We start from the raw sequence: 21,617 nt of genomic DNA on the forward strand, positions 1-21,617 counted from the left end.
GTAATGCTGCAGCTCAAGCTTTTAATTTCTGTATTATAGTCGTGGTTACAAATGGCCACTGTCCCAAAGTCTTCATCTAATCTTGATTCGTAACCATACAAATGAGAAAAATAAGGCCAAATAAATGAAGCTATACAGCTTCTTACGGCACATAGTGGACAGAAAGGTGATTTGAGGAAGCACAGCTTCACCAGCAAAAATTCCTGCCTGACATACCTAATGACCTGTGATAGAGTGACTACATTATTCAACAGGGGCATGACGACAGATGTCACCTCTCTGGACTTCTGTACAGCTTTTGACACAGTCCCCCACAACATCCTTGTCCCTAAATTCAAGAGAGATGGATTCCATGGGTGGGCCGTTAGATGGATAAGGAATTGGTTGGATGTGGCCAACAACAGGGTAGTGGTCAACAGCTCAGAGTCCTGATGGACAACAATGACGAGTGATGTCCCTCAAGGGCCCATACTGGGAGCAGTGTTATTTAATATTTTTATTAATAAAACAGATGAAGGGATCAAGTGCACCCTCAGCAGGTCTGCAAGTGACACTAAGCCACGTGGCGTGGCTGACACACCTGGAGGATGGGATGCCATCCACACCTGGACAACCTGGGAACTTCATGGGGTTCAACAAGGCCAAGTGCAAGGTGCTGCACCTGGGTTAGGGCAACCCTCAGTATCAGTTCAGGCTGGGGGATGAAGGGACTGAAGGCAGCCCTGTGGCAAAGGACTTGGGGGTGCTGGCAGATGAAAAGCTGGACAGCCCAGAACGACAACTGTATCCTGGGCTGCATCAGAAGTTGTATGGCCAGACTGAGGGGGATGATTCTGTACACTCTGCTCTTGTGAGATCCTACATGGAGTCCAGCTCTAGGGTCACCAGCACAGGAAAGACATGGAGCTGTTAGAGCAGATCCAGAAAAAGGCTAGAAAACTCATCATAGGAGGGATGTTCCATCACTCTGAAGAAAGGCTGAGAGAGTTGGGGTTGTCAAACCTGAAGACTCCAGGGAGACCTTATTGTGGCTTTTTCGTACTCAAAGGTCCCTTACAAGAAAGCTGGGAGCACAGCTTTTAGCAGGGCCTGTTGCAATAGGACAAGTAGCAACGGTTTTGAAACTAAAAGAAGGTAGATTTGGACTAGTTATTAAGAATATTTTTTTTTTTTTACAATGAGGGTAGCAAAACACTAGAACAAGTTTCCCAGAGAGGTGGTAGATGTTCTATCCCTGGATTCAAAGCCAGACTGGACAGGGCTTTGGGCAATCTGATCCAGCTGAAGATGACCCTGCTCATTGTAAGGCAGTTGGTCTAGATGACCTTTTAAAGCCCCTTCCAAACCAAACTATTTTATGTTTCCACGAAGAATGAAATAATATTTCAGATATCCACTTCTTATGCTAAAAAAATATGTCATGCTTCAGTTGGCTGGGGACAGAAGCACAATCACTCTGAACTGAGACTGGAAGTTACCACAAGTCACATCTGGCCATGTGAAATAGCTTAAAGCAAGAACAGCAGCAAGAAAGACCTGAGCTAAACAATAATCACATTTTCTTCCTGGATAACCATGTCTGCTTCCATGTACTTTTCCTTCACTGATTCCATTTTCCTAAGGCAGGTGTCAAGCCCTGTAGTATAAATGGATGAACCAGGATGACTGCAACAACAGAAAACACTGATGCTGAAAGGGATCAAGAAAATTTTTCCAGATACAGGCACTGGGAAGGAAGATAGTGCTTGTACCTAAACTCACAGTAAAGCACTGAGTTAATAGGTCCGTCAGCAGTACAGTTATTATTTCTCATGTGCTTTCTTAGCACGTTTCTTTGATTGGACAATTTTAATTGTTAAAATGCTCAGCTAAAAACGTTACTGCTTCTGTGAAAAATTTTGATTTATGAACTCTGTAGCTGTGTACATTAGCACTCAGTCAAGAGATTACTCTTTTCTGAAAACATCTTAAATGCTGAGTTTATCTAAGAAATATTTTTTAATTCTGTGATTTGTACAAATTACAGAAGAAGTGGAATCAAATTATTATATTCATTCTAGCTGGTTTTTACAATCCCCTTTTGCATTTAATGGCTGGCTTGGATTAAAGCCCCAAAGTAATCTTAAAAGAAAAAGAATCCATCTATATTATGCCCTTACTTTTTCATTTTTCCCATCAGAAAAACCACCAATAATTAGAAATAAATTACATTTGAAAATTCAGTCTGACTGCACTTCTGATCAAGAAAAAGACAACCTTTGTTCAGAAACACTCATGAGTAACTCTTATTACATGGTGTAAATTGTTTTGCCCTTCATTTGGAGCAATTGGCAAGCTTTGTCAGTGTGCTTCAGACAGTCTGGGCACAGTTTTTTTCTTCTCAAAGGAGGTGGAAGCAGGAGAAAGGACCTTCACAAAAAAAAAATCCAAATGACTGAACTAATTTTTAGATTTTATTGTATTTTTCTCGCCCCTTCTTGCCTAGTCAAACAGCAGCTACAGCATCCTGTTCACTCAGTATTGAGGAAAAAAACAAAACAACACAGACAGAATTAGGGGACAGAATTAATACTGTCCAGCTGCAGGCTCTTCTTGGCAAGCCCAGATCCTGGCTATCTTCAGCTGAAGATGGCAAAGCTTTTCAATTTCTAAGAGTCAGTTTAAAAAAATTGATAGTATATTAAAAAAAAGAAAAAAATTGTCTTATTCTTTCTGTTTGCATCAGTCTGCAGTGAAAACAGGCCATTAAAGAAGAACAATTCATTAGCTGCTGGAGCTGGGAGGCAGTAATTTCCTAAGCCCTAAAACTTCAGTTGACTGTGGAGCTGGTAAATAGAGGAAAACTATGCGACAGGATAGGGAAAAGTGATTAGCTAGGAGGAAACCAGTAAATACCTTTGAAGAGCTCAAACTCCTCCAAATCATTTGTTTCTTAACACTGCCAGGTGTGCCACAACCAAAGGCTGTCCAGGTGCAAGGAGTTCATGGATGGCACCCTCTTATCCCAAATCCCTCAATGCCATCAATGTGGCACACAGGAGAAGAAGCTCCAAAACTGAAGGCATGGAAAGTGAGAATGCTCCTCTTATCTAGCCTACCTACTCCAAATAACTCATGAGCTATTCCCTGGCAAAGGAGGCATGGCAGGAACATTTCTCAAGTGGGAGATGGAGGAGAGCCTGTTTTAGCTCTGACAGGGAGCACCCAGGCATCCTACTCCCCACCAGTGGGGAAAGAGACTCCATATATCACACATCAGCCATCTCAAAACCACAACTTCTTTTAAATGAAATTTGTGAACATGTACATACACACTAAAGGAATTTCAACATAAAATACATTGATATAAAGATTAAACTGTATAAGGGACTCTACCAAAGTACAAGAAGAATGATTGAGGAAGCAGAGAAAAGATTATTCAGATCTGAGTTGTGTGAAAAAATTAGAAACCAGGAAAAGAGAAAACAGTTAAATGAATTCAGCCTCACATTAGTATTTTGAGGATTACAGCCAGTGGGACTCTGTAACTTAGCTAGACAACCTGAAAAAAGTATTTAATGGTTGATAAAGAAAGGGATACTTGAAAATATTGAAAAGTTTATTGAATTCCTATCAAAAGGATAATCAGATAGTTAGTAGAAAGATGTTCTTATTTTATGTTGCCTTGTCACAAACAGAATGCACATTCTAATTTCTTCTTTTTTAAGTTAGTTCCAAATTATTTGAAAATTTACAACATAAACATAACAGTATAAAAACCCCACATACCAAGGATGTTGTACATCACTTGAAAACTGAACTGCTTAGAAGATGGGATTTACTAAGTAGCCCTTCTTTTTCATCTCAAATCCTAAAGATTTTACACATTACCCAAAAGCTACAAACTGTAAAAAACTCCATATGGGGTTTTTTCTGTTTCTGCTGCCAGTTTGGGCTGTGGGTGTTAGAAACAAGTGTAGAGTGAAATACATAGAAGCGCATTCTTCTGTAGCTCACAAGTGACCCTCCTTGTCAGAAGAGAAAGCAGAGAATAGCACGATTATGGCCAGACCAGGACATTAGCCTCAACAACAGAAAAGAAGCCTGAGACTCCTCGCCCCAAAGCACAGATGTAAGCAGCTCAAAACTACTGAATTACTTTTGCAGGTCCATTGTTATCGTCAGGACCACTCAGGCATGTGCTTGAAGTTAAGCATGTCTTAAACATTTTCAAGAATAGGCATTCTTTAATTGAGGCTTCATTGTTTCCTCTAAAGCAATTGAGACTTTTAATTAAAGACCCATTCTCATGTCAACTCAGAAGTCTAGAATCTTAAAAAGAAGCTTAATTAAATAAAAAAAAAAATCACAAAAAATTCTCTGTCAAAACATTTTTTAAAAATGTGTCAAGTGGAAAGATCCTACCTGTACTGGAAATGAACATACAGTCTCTAGGAAGGCAGAACACTTGAGCAGCAAACATTCCAGTCAAGAGTTTTACAAAGAATTAAGGGTTCAGCCAAAAGTTTTTAAAACAAGAAAACTTGCTTACTTTACCACCAACTACTCTAAGAAGAGTTTGCCTCCCCAAGGCTAGTGCATTTTTGGGTCAAGAGTTTTACAAAAGAATTAAGGGTTCAGCCAAAAGCTTTTAAAACAAGAAAACTTGCTTATTTTACCACCAACTACTCTAAGAAGAGCTTGCCTCCCCAAGGCTAGTGCATTTTTGGCACAGTCTGTGCTTTGCTCAGGGCTCTAACCACAATCACCCAATGGCTGTCACTCTCAGAGCAGCCTCTGGTTGCCAACGCCTCAGAAATTCTTAGAACAGCCAAAAGGAGAAGCAAATGACAGGAGTTGGTCCAAGAAAGGGAAAAATCAAAAGGCAGGTAATTAGCAGTAAGCATCCATGTTTGGAGGTCCTGGTTTTTTTCCAAGTGACTGACTTTCTAGAAAATACTTAGGAACGCCATTACAATTTTCACTCAAGAGCTGAAAACTCAGTAGATGTGACAAAATTTCTCTCCGCAAGAGATGATTAGTAGGGTATGACAAAAATCAAAAGAACCGAAAGAGCTCCTATCAAAGATGAGTCTGTGACAGCTTGTGCCAGAGGACCCCAAAACACTGACTTCAAAGCCACTGCAAACCAAGAACAGTACCTGACACACTTCCTTTGTTAGCAAAATTTCTTTTGGGTTGAGGGCTCTTCTGTGACAATTTTAAGGTTCATAAGGACAATAAATCTAACAAAGATATCAAAGCCTGGCACATTGATCAGAGCTGAAGTTACAACAAAAAGGATGCATTATCTAACTATTAATGCTGTACTTCAAGAGTGCAAGCAACTACTTTAATTTCAGACGTATTTCAGGTTGAAGTTGCGATCACTAGGTACAAAAGTCTTCTAAGACTCATTCTCTACTCATTTTTTAGGGCTTCTCACAGCATCCTTCAGAGTAAAAGTCCATATTGTTGACATGAATTATGTAAAATCTGTAGCCACCATCAGCTGTCATTTTAATTTTACTACTAAACACAAAGCAACAATTTAAATATGAAGCTGACCTAGTAATTTCCTTATTCTGCTTCAGTGCCTGTATTTGGCAACTGTATACTAATGTATTACCAATAGAATTTAATGGGAGTATTTTCAGGTTTTAGAGTATCTTTAAACCCACAGCCTAACTCCTACACTTTATGAAAGCTTTTTATTTCACACAGAACAACACATTGCCTTCTGAATTGTCATTATGGAACAAAGGTATGTCCATCAAGCTCTTTTTTAGTTATGGAATACTTCACATATATATCAAATGACAGAAGGAAACTAAACACCCCAAAGTCTCAGTATGTGACTCACATGTCAAAATATGTCCCAATGCATAAAACACCTCTATTTTTGTTCAATGTTAATAACTACATTTACAAGACTGCTTACAAATGCTCTTAAGGAAAGCAGAAATGTTTTTGCAGAGCTCCAAAGGTACATGGAGCAAATTCTCTATAATTTTTTTCATGGGTTTCAAAAATGAGTCAAGGAACTACTATAAAGAACAGCAAATTTAAGATTAAGTGCATAATATGCAAATGTCCATCATCTAGAATGCTCTAATATAGTGCTTTGAATGCTCTAATATAGTGCTTTATCTTATTTTCTGTATTTATCAGGGCTTTTTTTTTCCACAAAGTTACTAAATTCTCTTCTGATCCTGCATTTATTTTTGTGACATATTTTTATATTACTCAGTATTTCTCAAGCTTATGAGATTATTAAAATCAATGTATTTTAAACTTTCATTGTGCAATTCTGGCAGAAAGCACATATACTGGAAAACCATTTTTAGAGTTCAGATAGTCTTTCTAGTAGGTCACTAAATACAATTGCAGGACTTCGATGTATTTCCTTGCTTTATCAGTCATATCAATCTGATGCAATCAGCACTAACCTGCTTTTTCCCTAAACAAAACACATACACATACAAGAGAGAACAGAATCAAATATAATACTTCTCTATCTTCCACAAAGTTGTATTCTCCTTTTCTTTTGGGGACTGCACTACTGTGACTTCTGATGATTTAGAATGGACAGCAATACTTTTCAGCCAAGGTATAAATCCTACTTTAACCATTGTCACTGGTGATAATGAAAAGAATTCTCTTTTACTTACTCAAAAGAAAACTGCCTTGCACTAGGCATGAGAAATGTTTTACTACAAATTTTGCTAGGTATTTTGCCATTGTACATGTCTTAATTATATAGAGTATTTTGTAAAAGAAATTCTTCCTTACATCTGTACTTCTCTTCCAGAAGGCCCTTAGAAAGAGACATCAAGCCAATTTTCAGGGACTGCACTCGAATTTTTCCAGTTCGGCCACTGAAATTATAAAGACAAGACAATTTAATACAGTTTCATTTCATTTCATTCCAACTCTAGTCTATTATATAATACAAAGACATTGGAGAGCTACATTTCAAATATACTTCAGATCTAAAAAAAACCATTAACACTAAAAACCACATTAAGAATTCTTCCCTCATAAAAGCTCAGCTTGCCTTCCAAGTGGTTTTACGTGTCAAAACAGCCTGTATTAATACAAAAGAACAGACATTTAGCTCTGCAAAGTTCTGAAAGTAATTTATTAATGTGATACACACAGAAAAAAATACATGAGCACACAGCAGGAAGGCCTATTACTCAGTGTGAAACACAACGACTGTAAGATGAAACCAAGTTTTGACATCACAGTAATTAAATATCTTCTTTTTTTTGTTTTGTTTTATGTTTTAAATGTTTTGACATACACCATTTTGGGACATAACGAGACAATCACATGCACTAATTCAATGATTTGGAGCTGTCATTCTTTTTAAGCAATGTCACTTCAGGCTCATCTTGCCCAGCCTGACAAAAAAGTATGTCCAAACCTAAAAAGCAACTTGAGAATAGGGAAGTAGGTACCAAAGCAAGTAATGTTAAGCCTGCAGGGCAAGTGCTGCTGAAAAAGATACTAAAACAAAAACCCAGCTTACAGGGAAAACAACAATTTTAAAGTTCAGAAGATCAACGCAAAAACACATTCTTAAGAATTCTTTCTTTTTTCAAACACGAAAAAAACATGACGCAATTTGTCTTTAAATGAGACGTAGCAAAAAAAATCTGTAGAATAGTTAAACTCTATATTTTACACACATAAGGTTAGCTGGGTCTTTCACCAACAAGTAAGATAACACTAAATTAATTATCGCCTCAAACCTTACTTTGGTCCTTTCTGCCACACAGAAGTTATATATACTTTAATTACTTTTGAAGTGGTTACTACATATCTCTTTATATCCTATCCATTCAGCATATGGTCTGCTGTCTGATTTACTTCACAAATGTTGTGCTGAATACAAAATTATTAATTTACTCCTGGGTTCTTGATAAATTAGCTAAGCAACTTACAAATATCAATGCATTTGTCTTCACAACATCATCTAATCTAGTAAAACTAGACAGCAGTATCTTCCTTCCATAAGACAGAACAGAGGTACACAGAAATTATTGCCAAATTAATCAAAAACATCTATTACTTTTACTGCCTAGTTGGAAAATCAGGACCCAATTTTCCAGAATGCTATAAAAGTGCCACCTTTTTATATATTCAAGCTTAGCTTCAAATTACCTCTTTCAATCACAGACACTACATCATTCTGGCATACCTTGCCATCTAAATGGCTCATTTTACACTCTGATAAAGTTATTTCCCTATTCCTTCCTGTGTATGGTTGTTTGTGCTTTAAATTTATATTCATCAGGAAAAAAAGTGAACACTCATTTGGGTTTGATTTAACTCGGAACTGACCACATCATTTGTTTAATACAGATAGAAAGTGAGACTTTGCAGCTAAAAGATCAGGGCACAAAGGCCTCAAGCTTCTCCTGATTTCAGAAGATTTCTGTAGGGTCTTTGAAAAACTTCCTTCACATAAAAAGCATTTTCTCAATAAATTACATTAATAATTACAAAGTCTGCAATATTAAATTTTTCAAAAAGTAACATATTCACCCTTAATCTCTTTCTTGGAAATAGATATAACACTGTAATATCATATATTCAATAAAAAAACGCAACACACCAAAGCCAAATGCCACACACACTGCCTCTCTCCCCCAAAGCCATAGGCATTGTAGTCCTGACATTACCAAGCCAATGCTTGGAAATTTCCAAGCCAATGGTTTAAGTTTTCCCATCTTAGTGAGCCACAAAACCACTGAGATCAGGAGGGACCTCCTGAGACCAATGCCCCTGCTCAGTCAGGTAGAGCAGGTTTCCCTGGAATCCCACTTCAGTATCTTCAAGGATGGAGACTAAAGCGCTTCTCTGAGTAACCTGTGGCACTGTTTGATCACTCATATTAAAAGCATTTTCTTTTAATATGTTTAAGCACAATTGCCTGTGTTCCAAGTAGTGCCTGCTGCCTCTTGTCCTGTCACTGCACACTACTGAGAAAAGTCTGGCTCCATCTTCTCTTCTGCTCCCATTTATGCACATTGATAAGATCCCCCTGAAACTTCTCTTCCTTCAGCCTCTACTGATACATCAGTTACTCCAAGTCCTCAATTGTCTTCATGGTACTTCACTGGACTCATGCCAATTTATCCACTTTTTTTTTTTTTCCCTGAGGGAGCCCAGAACTGGACCCAGGACTCCAGATGTGTCTCACCAATGCTGAGCAGAAGTGCAGGATCACCTCCCTCAATCTGCTGGGAGACTATTAGGCTACTTTGCCACAAGCCTGTTGTGCAAGGTGCTTTTGAATGGCATAACCATCTAATTGTCCTATGTGTACAAAACCTAAGAATGAAGGCTTTATAGTGGGACGATTCAAGAAACTTTTTAATTTCTGAATTCGTAAAAATTTATGCCACATGTGTCATATATGCCACAAATGTCAGCACACTATTCAGACTCATTATAGCAATACAAGCATGCTTGTCATTACAAAATCAATTGATAAGGCCACTTTGGGCAGCTCAGATATTTTTTTGCTCTGATCCTGATGAAGGGGAGCCTGATTCTATTCCTTTCTCTAAATAACTTTCTAACACAGAGTTAGAATCCAAAACTTCTTGAAAAGCAAGCACAGTCTATACCATAGTCAAAACAGAGGCCTGTGAAACCTGTAAATTATAAATGTACTAACCAGGATATAATTAATACTAAATTGTTGAATGTAAGTGTAAAAACTACTGTTTACCAGCAGTGGTATGCAAATATTCTGCAGCATTGTGATGACATAGACATAATATATATAAGTATTTTATCTAAGCATGTGACTGCCAAAAGGACAACCAGTGATGGGCACAGCTGCATACAGGAGTTAGCCAGATTAGAAAAAGTTGTCAGACAGGCAACACAATTAAATATAAGAGATTGCAATCAGGAATACACAATAAAGAATCTTGGAGAACAGTATTATAACATGAAGTCTAGAGGAACCCTATGTCCCTGGGGGAGGAGGGACAATAGCATAGAACCATCAGGAAAATAGAGAATGAAGATGAGCCCAGAGACATTCAGCCTTCTCTTGTCAAAGAGCTCTCAGGCCTAGACAACACTGGCACTGCAGCTGAGGACTGCCAGGGACTGCAGCTATCAGTTATCTGCATAGCCCAGCAACACAAGGCAGCCCGGTAGATCAGTGAAGGTCAGCACAGACATCTCCCCTTGATCACCCACAGACAAGTCAGACAAAGGAGCTCATTTTCCTGCCTTACAGAGGGCTAGAACCTTCCCAGAGCCTTCTTACTGCTATCACAGCCTGCTAAGCTGCTCCCACTGAGTGCTCTATGAATCCAAACAGCCATCATAAACACAGCAGATGCAAGTGGAGTGCATGCAGAAAACTTCCATCAGCTACTGTCAAAACCAGGGCATACATAAAGTTAAGGCTGACTGAGCAGGTATCTCATCCTCATTCCTCAGAAGTTCAGATTTGACTGAAATGGACACGCTGGTAAGGCCTGGGATATTAATTCAGGCTGGTGTTAGAATCTGCCAGGTGTATTTGTGCAATGAAAACAAAGTTCTGATTCTTCAGGGGAATATTGGGCTGCAGAGAATGAGCATGAAAGACAGCTTTGATCATATGGAAAATGTCAGCATAGATACCAAAGATACCCTTCTCAGACTAATGTACCAAAGAAATTCAATTTAAAAGAAGGCATTATCAAAAGTATCCCAGCATTAAAAAAAACCTAAGAAAATTTAAAAGTTGAAATACAGGAAGTCAGGTAAACATTGCAAAATATTTAAACAGTGCACATAAAAGTTTCTTTATGGGTAATTCTAATTGAAATGAGTCATCGCCCTGAATCAGTACATATAGAAGCAACTAATTTCAAGGGGTGTTAAGCTACTCCATTACTCCTGAAAGCTATCAGTCTTTTTTCTATAAATGATGTCTGGGGATTTCAACAAATATGACAGTATATAGTTGAAAAGAAAAACCACCAGCTATTGCTTTTGGATGCTTTAAACACAGGCCTAGCCAAGGTATTCTATAGAGCAAAACTTCCTTCACAGTTCTCATTCTAAGTATCAAGATATTTATCTCTAATTTCACACATAAAAAATCTTTGGACTAGCCAAAAAAAGAACTTTAAGTTTGGAAAATGTTTACAAGGGCAGATGTTGATGTCTGGAACAACCTTTGAGTCCTTGATGTACCAAAAGTCACTGAGTAATTTTAGTGTTTCTCTCCTCTGCTCAGAATGAATAATTCCTGATGTGTCAGAAAAAAGCAGAACATAACAGACCTTTTCTAAAAATAAATTGGTTCTTTTTAAGGGCCAAAGACATCTGCAGGTTAAGTCTGGAGAACTATTCAGTTTGCCATTAATCTATGAATCTGTAATTACATCTCAGGTTAGCAGCATGTGACTAACAAATGCTTTTTGTTGGCAGTTTAACAACTTGACACATTTTATATGCATAATACCAATGCACTATATACAATGGAAATGCCAAGACACAAATTAGCTCTTTTGTAAAGGCCAGTTTAGAAAACAAAACCAAATATTCCAGCTTAGAATTGCTGTCTGGTCTTCTAGCTTTTCTTTTTCTTCCTGGAGTGAATTTGAAAGGGGAGCAAGGAAATACACTGTAAAATGTAATTTTCTCTCAGTAAACCTTCGTCCTCGATTTTTCAAAGTTTAAATAAAGTCTCAATGGGCTTGAAGAATTATCTACACTAAGTTTTCAACATAATAGTCAAGGGGAAATGGGAGAAACTGGAAACATTACTGAAAGAAAGATTTGCTGCTTACCAAGTGCATTTTAAATATGAACAGATTAAAGAACTGACTTCTACCTGAAGTTAAGGTGCAAAGGTAAGCTAAAGAAAATGTAGTAGATTTGTGTTCAGTCTGAAAGAAAACAAAACCCAGCCAGTAACTACAAAAAAATTTCTGACATCACTACGTCTATTATTCTAAATTGCCAATAACATTTAAGTCAAGCAACTCACTTGATCTGCTGCTCTATTTGCAAGTGATGTGTTTGCTTATTCACGATACAGAACTCCCCAAAATAAAAATAAATGCAGGAAGAAATCCCAGTCAATATTTGATGGACCCTCTAATTTTTCAGCAGTAATGGGGAGAAGTCCAACTAACAGAAAAGTCACAATATTTAACAGCAATGTTTGAATGCCAGTAGCCAGCAGATAAATGGCAAATGGTTCTGTGTACTCTGTTCCCTCCTTCCCTCTCCCCTAAAACCAAAATAAAGTAAAATATCCAGGAAGTACAGGAGAACTGGTATGTAATCCTCTGAGGGGAAAAAAGCAAAAAGCTATGAACTGTTAGAATTTGGCACTGAGTGAACATATTGAAGACAATGTATACATCTACAAGTAAAACCTCCCATTTGCAAAGCCAGGCATAAGAATTTTTATCGCTCTTCAAGAAATACTTTTGCTCTTTTCAACTTCAAATGGGGAGAAAGAAAATAAATTTTGTAACCACCCTCATGGAGCTTAGCAATTCTGATCTGTAATTTTTGTTATAGCTCTGAACTATTTTCAGTCAGACACACTGAAGCAACCACAACCTGCGCTGCACTACTGAGTCCTTAGTAAGCTCCAAAAGATTCTTGAAAGGCCTTTGCTGAAGCAATGTAAGGAGACACATTTTAGGGCACAGAGGAGCTGATGGAAACCAAGTCTTTCCCCAGCTTTTACTACACAAGGGAGATAAGGATAGTGAATGCCACTAAGAAAAACAGGCAACAAACTCATGACTCAAAAGTGCGATTAAATAAAAGTAGATTGCTTGCAGGTCATGCAGGCTGACATAGGGCAGGGCACAGAGGGCAGAGTTCAATTTCCAGCAGAAGAAAGAACTGACAAAGGGCTCAGAAAGATCTGGCCAAAACCACAAAGGGCTGCTGGAGTAGTGTTTTCATGCTTTTTGAGACTTATTTCTCTCTCTGGAAAAAGCAAATGTGTATTTAAATAAACCCACAAGTTCTTAGTGTAAGCATCCCGAAATATTCTTTAGGCAAACTCAATGTCCTTGGGAAATACAGCCTTGCTGCCAGGACAAGGGCTGGTGGACCACGTAACACCAGCCCTCAGAACTGATCCATGGAGCTGTACGTGCTGGAATGCAGCCATGATTAGGACACTGCTGACCCTCCAGAATCAGACAGGCTTTAGTGCTGAGATCACAACAACCTCCATTTGACAGAGGACTCAGGGCAGGGAGCTCAGCCAGAACTATGAATGCAAGTAACTAAGTGTAAAATACAGGAAAAAACTGTCCCCACCTATGGCAGAATTAGAATCTGATCTGAATGGCCATCAATCTGGTAGACTTGGCATATTCACAGTAGGAACACAGCAAAAGCAGTGTCCTAGGTCTCTACTCACATACATATTTTTTAAAATCCTTTCAATGTTTCTTTGGTAGTAGTACAAAAGCAGTGTAATCTTAGTTCAGTGCTGAGCAGGACAGCATAAGAAACACCTTATTGCATGCAACTGTACTTTCATTATGGAGCCAAAAACATCAGAAGATAACTTTTTAATAAAGAAATTTTTAAGGCTTTATAATTTATAATTCCTGGGAGTAGACACTGTGACAAAAACCCCATTTTTCTTACCTATCGTACACGTTGAGTAGCCAGTTAAGACACATGTCTACACAGAGAGGAACATTCACCATATCTTTGTGTTTCTCTTCCAGTCCACTGTAGATGGTAGTGAGACAGCTGATCACATCCTGGACACCAATCAGCTGATCATTTTGACTCAACTTGTGCTGTTTGAAAACTTCACTTGTTGTGTTCAGGTCCAACAGGTCCACTAATAACAGATTTAAAAAAATTATAGGATTAAAAAAATAAAATTAAGAAATGTGTGAATACACATTGACAATAATTGTAGCAAACACTGCAAACAACTATCCCAGTGGCTTTCATTTAGTAACTTTATAGTGACAAACCTTTCTCTGTGACAAGTCAATAGCATTTGGGCACTATTTACTTTAAAAAAAACTAGAATACAAACATAATGGTACTGCACAGCCCAGAACAACATTAAAATAGCTGCTAAAGTAGTCTGTGTACTTAGAGGATCCTAACTTTGGATGCACACACAGAGAATTCCTGAGGCTTTATGGGATTCTTCATATTTACCATAAAGCAGAATCCTATAAAATGACTATCACTTTTGATCAAATGTAAAGCAAAGCAAATTCTTAGGCAAGAATTCTTCCTTAAAGCCCTGATTAACTGAATACCAGTTGCTAAATTAGGGCTTAAAAGAAAGCAGGGAGATTATTTATAGCAATTTTCCAGAACACTAAATGCTATGCTTTCTTAAAAAATATTTTTATCTCCTTTATTACAGAATTCTTTCTATAAGCAGTTGGTGATGCAACGGATATTTAAAAGGGGAAAAGGGGTTTTGCTCTCAAAACCATTCAAATGTGATTGTGAAAATCTGGGGTTTGCATGGTGAAAAGAAAATGTCATCAATGAGCACTTCTACCTCCTTTTGCAAATGGAAGTGGAAAAGATGAAAAGTAAATGGTACAATCCTCAAGTCACTTTTTTTTTTTTAATGGAAGCAAGGACTTTACCTTAAAAATATAATTGCAATGTATTAATATGCTTGCTACAATATACATAACATGCAGTTGGAGTATATTAAAAGCTCATACTGAGCTGTTTGTGAAGAATCAGTAACACATTTGCACTATAAATGTCATCTCTCAAATGAAAAAAAATCCACATGACAATCTCTGGCATGTTGTGAACTGCTCTTCATCAATCATCACAATGAATCATAGAATCAGAAAATTATTTTTCTTGGAAGAGACCTTAAAGATTTTCTAGTTCCAACCTAGAAACTTGCCATGGCAGGAATATCTCCCACTAGACCAGGCTGCTCAAAGCTCCATCCAGCCCGGCTTTGAACACTAGCAGGGATGGAGCATCCACAACATCTCTGGGCAATCTATGCCAGTGTCCCACCATCCTCACAGTAAACAATTTCTTCCTAATACCTAATCTAAATGTCTCTTCCTTTAGTTTGGAACTGCTTCTCCTTGTCCTATCACAATCTGTCCTTTTAAAAAAGTTACTCTCCCTATTTTTTATAAGCCTCGTTAGGTACTGAAAGGCTGCTCTGAGGTGTCCCTGGAGCCTTCTCTTCTCCAGGATGAACAACCTCAGCTCTCTCAGCCCTCCCTCATAGGAGAGGTGCTCCATCCCCCAGCCATCCTCATTGCTTGCCTCTTGACCTGCTCCAACAGGTCTACATCTTTCCTGTGCTGAGCACCTTGGATCTAGATGCATTATCCCAGGTGGGGTCTCACAAAAGCAGAGGGGGAGAATAACAGTGTTAAAATAAGGAGCCCAGATTTGCATCTTGTGCAAATTGGATAACTCTGTCTGGGCTGGAAAGCAAGTACAACAGAAAAAGAAGTAAGAGCAAGGTAACATTAACCACTGTAAGCAACTCTGTCAAGAACTCAGGGATCATCTACCAAAAGAAGGTTGCATTCCCAACCCCTTTTCCCCTATCTACCCTTCCTCACATCTTTGCAAAGTGAGTAACAGTACCTCACAGCCCTTGCCTTTCCTCTACTGCACTAAAATCGGTACATTCTGTTCTCACCTCACAGCATCAGATTTGCAGGGGATTACATTTGTTTGGTTTTCATTTTCTTTCTTGTGTGTTTGGGGATATTTTAAGCCCTTCTCTTGGGCTTGCAAACAAACGCCGGCCATGTATTTATCAAAGAGGTAGACTGGTAATTGCAGCAAAACACCTTGCCCCTAGTTTGACCTGAGGTAGCCAAAGTGTTTGGCAATACACTCACTGCAGCATAATCTTCCACAACAGTTATAAAGGATGTGATACACTGCAAAAGGCTCACACGCATATCTAAAACCAACATGAACCCAAAAACAATTCGCAGCGTAATCCTGACTACTTTTTGAGACATGGAAGGAAGCCAAGTGAGGGTAACCTACTATCCCCATGACATACATACTGAACTTAGGACATGGCCACTTTTCACACTTCCCCTTTGTGACTTCAAAAACCCTAATGACAAAGAAAACCCCATAAAAATGAATGCAATCAGTTTTGTTTTGGTATTAGTTTTTATTTTATGTTTGAGCTGTAGGAGTTTTTTGTTTGTTTTGTCTGGGGTTTTTATGTTTTCTGGTTATTTTGCGACCTGTTTCTGTAAGGTACTTAATAGCTGGCTAAAAGCAGGTAATTAGCTTCATAAAACAGACTGACAGCACAAAAAACCTGCCCTTTTTAAAGCTTGTGAAAATTCAGAAAGCTTTGGAATGCCAGGAAGTTATAGCCTTTGTCTTTGGCTTAACATTAGCATCCTTGCACTGAAAAGAAGCAATTCAACAGGCACTAAGCCTGCTAACTTCACATCTTGATCTGCTGGCATTAAGATCTCTCAGTCACATTTCTGCCTGAGTATTTCAGAAGGACCTGGGAGAGGTACTTCCAGTATTTTTGTACTAAAATCACAGCAAGTCTGATGCTATACTAATGCAAATTAAGCTAAACGTACACACTTTTGGATGGCACTATCCATAGAGAACAACCAGAGTATATTACTTCCATTCCTGCCTACTTCAGCACTTACCTGGCTGAATAAAATTTGGGACAAGCAGTTACACTGTCATGCTATTTCTGGCAAGATGCCTACACAGATTGCAGTGCATTTTTGCAGTACCATTCTGCATCTGCTTGAACATGCTGAATGACCAATCCTGCTTTTAACCAACCCATGGGCACAAGGCCCATTTTTTCCCTTTCTCTTTTTCCCAAAGAAAGAGAGAAATCATATCATTCAGCACTGTTAAAGCAGGTGTGAGTGACTGACTTCTTAGCAACTACATGCTAACTACATGCAGCTGCTAATGGCAAATTTGAGGCTCCTGTAACCCCACCGAAAATAGCAGGGCACTACTGTAGAGTTTTTGTTAAAAAGACCTTGCAAGTGATAGCAGTTCCTGCAAAGAGACTGCACTCTTCCCTCAAAGAGCAAAGTGCTCACAGCTCTCTTAGTCCCTGATGTCTAAATGTTCCATTTTTTCCCCTTGTGTGGTTTATATTCCTATTAACATTCTTAAATTTTAAATCACCTAGAGGAACTCAGCAACGGAATTCTGAATATACACGGTGATTTTGTTCCCTTTTTGCCTTTCAGTACTACACTTCAGTATGTGGGGCATTATAATTTCTTGAAAATGAGCTAAAGAATCCTGCACAAGAATGAAATATCATCAAGACCTGGTGCTACACAGTTGCCCAATACATCTGCAACACACGATACTCTCTCTGGCCCTATTCTTCTGCTACAGTGGGAAAGCACTCTCCCTACATCTGCCCCACATAATCTGAGACAGAAAGGCTGAGAATTTGTTACTTCCAGCTTGCAACCTTTCTTACATTCCTGCAAAATATATACACATATATATGAAAAGGTACATCTCTGCAGGAACCTACCTGTCAAAAAAAAAAAAAAAGAAGAAGAAACTCAACATTAACTTCTCTTTTAAAAGGAGAATGAGGAAAATGGGAGTAACTTCCCTAGAGCTGAGGTTTTTTGACACTTACCAAGAAGAGATAGGGCATCAGCAAAGTTTTCTGAAGTACAATTCTCAAATGAATGTTCTAAAGTGCAATTGGTCCTGAATCTGCTTGTGAAGCACTTACACTGCAAAGTCAAAATCTATCAGGTGCAAGTGGAACTGTGCATCCAGCTCCAGCTGTGCTCTTGGGAGTTCCCACCAAAAACACCTTTGACATTATACACACACCATGCCTGTGACATCAATTTGTCACATTTTATAGTGATCTCCATTTTTGCTGATTTGTTTTGATGTTTTCTTTGCCTTAGCACATGAGCCTTTCCAAAGTATTCTGCATCCAAACACCTTTAAAACACATCTGCAATTAAAATTTTACGAAATACAATGGAAGACTAAAGTAACTCAGACCCGAAAATGAATGGCAGTAGTACAGAAGATTACTTTTTTCCCACCTAAAAATAAAATCAGTTCTTTATTAAGAACACATGTATAACAAAAACAAAGATTTTTTTGGCTGTTGTCTCTTCCCACGAAGCACAGAGATGGAGTAAACAAACAGCTTCATCCCTAATAAGGCAGATAGGACCTGTAGAGATGAAAGTTCTACTCCTAGCTCTTTCAAAGTGGAGTATTGTCTTTACTTCTTATTATTTCCTTCTGTCCTCCCTTCCAACTCCCTCCCCTGAAACTGGAGACAATAGGAGGGTACTTCTGAAATCTGTGAATGAGAGCTAACCCTGGCAGTTATTACAGAAATTTATATATTCTGCAGTTAACAGCAAGAGCAGAAAGTATGTCCCACTTCAAAGTTTATTAGAAATAGTAAAAGTGAAGCTTGATCTATACAGGTCACTAGAAAAGCTCTATGTCAGAAATGGGCAACATGAAAAGCATCTGTCATACATACGCAGTCTGTTTTTTCCCACTCTTCCCTGAGGAGCAGCTCACACAAGGAGAATTTTACTCTGCTTTCTGATCTCTTGCTTTGCTTTTTGTTTTTAGGTACATATGGGTGAATACTTTATACCCCGCACACTGACAACCAAAAAGCTCATAATGTTCTTTGGTCTTGCTGGGGGATGAAGCTGTAGCCCTTGGTGGGACCACATCTTATGAAGAACTGGCAATAGGCACTGATAAGAGCCTGTGCTGTGCACAGATACAGTCCAGCTTTCTGGAGTAGCTAGCTACCATCACAGCTTCATTCAGTATGATGTATATCTGAAGGCCAGCTAAGATCAGACTGCTGTCTTCTAGGTTGGAAACAAAACTGACCACCTGGAGGGTGGGAAGGGATCCCTCTTTGTGCAACTACTTTCCTGCTTGCACCCCTAGGAGGACTTTGCACTTCTTGTGCTCCTACTCAGCCTGCAGTACTGTGCATCCTTCAGGGCTGAAAAGTCCTTCCATGCCAAGGACTCCTAATTTGTAAGAGGAAATTTTGCTAATATCATACATCTTTCTACCATTTGCTGCCAAGACATTTCAAAGGGTCTAATCTACAACCTTTACTTGCATTCACATCCACATCTCCTTCCAAAATTATCTAGTTTCCTTTTGCTTTTTTCTACTTCACCTTGGTTTTTTTCTGTTAGGTGTGTGTTCTTATGTATTTCATTTTCCATAGTTTTTAAAATTCAGTTTGCTTTGCACAGGAGAGTCAACAAGAGCACAGATCCCCCATGTGGTACTTGTTGTGTGACTTGGAGAAGTCCCAAGTCCAGAGGCCAGGAAAAGATCTCCTGATCTATCACTTCTGAGGCTGCTAAACTTTGAATGTACATGGTAATCATGCAACATGCTGCTGAATCAAACCATAGTTGTGATATAATAGGAAATGCTTTTTAAATACCTAGCAACATAAATAAAAAAAGTTTATATGTAAATAAATTTACCTGTAGAAAAAAAATTGAGATAAAAATTATTCTTAGTGAGTTTACCATTTCAAGTTACCTGCTGCACCTCTTTTTTTATTAATTTATTTTATTTATTTGCAATAACGACATCTACTGTTGGCAATTCTTGCCGTTTTGTTGGTTGACACTGGGTCAAGGATGACTCTGGTCCACCGTTAATGTTGTTAGCCCAGAGCTAACCCTCCCTTCCTCAAGTACTTCAGAGAAACCATTTCCCTCAGTGGCCCAACTCACAGCACAGTGCTTTCTGCAGTCTGCGGATTTTGATGGCCGTGCGGTAGGCGGAGAAGCGCACATTGTTCAAGTCAGCTGAAACAGCAGAACAGAAACATGAGCAGCCCTAAAAGTACAGCCCATAACTTTCTTTTACATATAAATCTTCATATTTTGGAAGAAGTCTGATCTCCCTCCTCTTCTCTGCAATGAATTAATAGGATATATCAGAACAAATTAAAAAACCTGACAAGTTGGGACCTCAGTGCAATTCACCTTCAGGGAAAGCCTCCTGACTCTGTCAATCCAGGACCTTAAAATGAGTGGCCCTCCAGAAATGCTAACACTATCTTGGCACATGTAATACATATATATACAGGAGAGTTTCACATACATACCATGCACTGGTACATAGTTCCCAGACAATTGCTCAAATACAGCAAATTTATCAAATAATTTACAACTCCATCAGATAACATACAGGAAACAGAGGGCAGCAAATGTCACAGTAACAGAAAAAATGGCGTAAGTTCTAATTTTTGTGCCATGACTTTGCAAACTGTGCTTTAAAAGGGACAGTCACATAGCTGTAAGCTCTGTTTTAGAAACCGACTGGTACAGTAACATTTTTTCCCTCACTTAATAGTATTTTTACCCTCCCCTTCCTTAGAATGGAGATTTCACAGTAAATGTTAATGCTATCAGGGCATGTTGAACTAGTTGTACTATAATACAGTTTAGCTTTTACTGAAAAGGTAGCTGCTCTATTTTATTACCAAAATTAGTTCCTTGCAGACCAGAGCCCTGGTTTAAACATGCAGAGTGCCTGTATCACTGGACAATTCCTTGTGAAGTTAAAAGAAAAAAACCCAAAGTACTGCATTAAAGCATACAGTCAGATTATATGGTTCAGAATTAATATTGCCAAAATGCAACACAATGACCAAGGCAGTAGGTTTTGGGCAAAGTGTGCCTCATCACAAAGTGGGAAATGCTGGTACACTCAGGTTATGAGAACTCAAACATGGTCAAGTATCCAAGTGCAGCTTTTATTCATAGAACAAAAATCACAATATTTTAATGAATGCACTCACCTAAGGACTGGAAGAGATCAGTCATTTTAGGATGATCCCAGCAAGTTGTCTGTGTCTCATGACTACAAAGGAACAAAGTAATTAAAGTTTCAGGAAACACACATACGCACTTCCAAAGAATAAAATCTTAAAAGATACTCTGATTTTCTGCATTTAAGTGGCAAGAAATCCCTCAGCTCTAATTAAAATGCATGATCTGTACCACTCAGCTCCTTGATTTTATAATCACAAAGTAAGTCAGACAACAGCCCACCCATATTTAACAATATTTACTTTTGATCGTAACTGTGATGGTAAGAGCTGGACTCTGACCCTACAGCTAAGAGGTACACTAATAAGGTAAAAGCACAAAATTTCTTGTGCTGTAAAATTATAAATATAGTTGTAAAAACAATTTAGAAATAAAAATATTGAGATTTTATTTCAATATTCATTGCATATCTGAGCATATATATCAGAACACAGACAATAATGTTAAGCTTTACCCGTAACATTTATTTAACATGTAACATGATCATTTAGATTGGAAAGGACCTTTAAGATCATGGAGTCCAATGGGAAACCTGATCACCATTCACACAACCAATAAATATCTTGATTTAGGGGACATGCTCTTCACTCCTGTTCACAGAACAGAGAGTCAATAGGCAGCATCCCTTAACCTACTGATTAGTGCTGCTGTTTCAGTTTACTGGGGTTTCAAGTAGGCAGTCATAGGGGTCAAAATATGTGTTATGCCAGGTCCACTGAAATCTCCAATTCCCTTCTACAAGCCACACCTTACTTGTAT

General features: G+C 38.4%; 1 protein-coding gene across 1 annotated transcript in view; it reads right to left on the bottom strand.

The window, feature by feature from the left end:
• The window catches only part of UTRN (utrophin), a 341,542-nt gene that overhangs the window by 38,217 nt on the left and 281,708 nt on the right, over positions 1–21,617 (bottom strand). Inside the window, 4 exon segments of the mRNA XM_014306655.2 lie at positions 6,772–6,857; positions 13,633–13,834; positions 19,755–19,829; positions 20,828–20,889. Coding sequence (XP_014162130.2) covers positions 6,772–6,857; positions 13,633–13,834; positions 19,755–19,829; positions 20,828–20,889 — 425 coding nt within the window.

This window comes from Geospiza fortis, unplaced genomic scaffold (genome assembly GCF_000277835.1).
Source record: "Geospiza fortis unplaced genomic scaffold, GeoFor_1.0 scaffold162, whole genome shotgun sequence".
Taxonomy (NCBI): Eukaryota; Metazoa; Chordata; class Aves; order Passeriformes; family Thraupidae; genus Geospiza; species Geospiza fortis.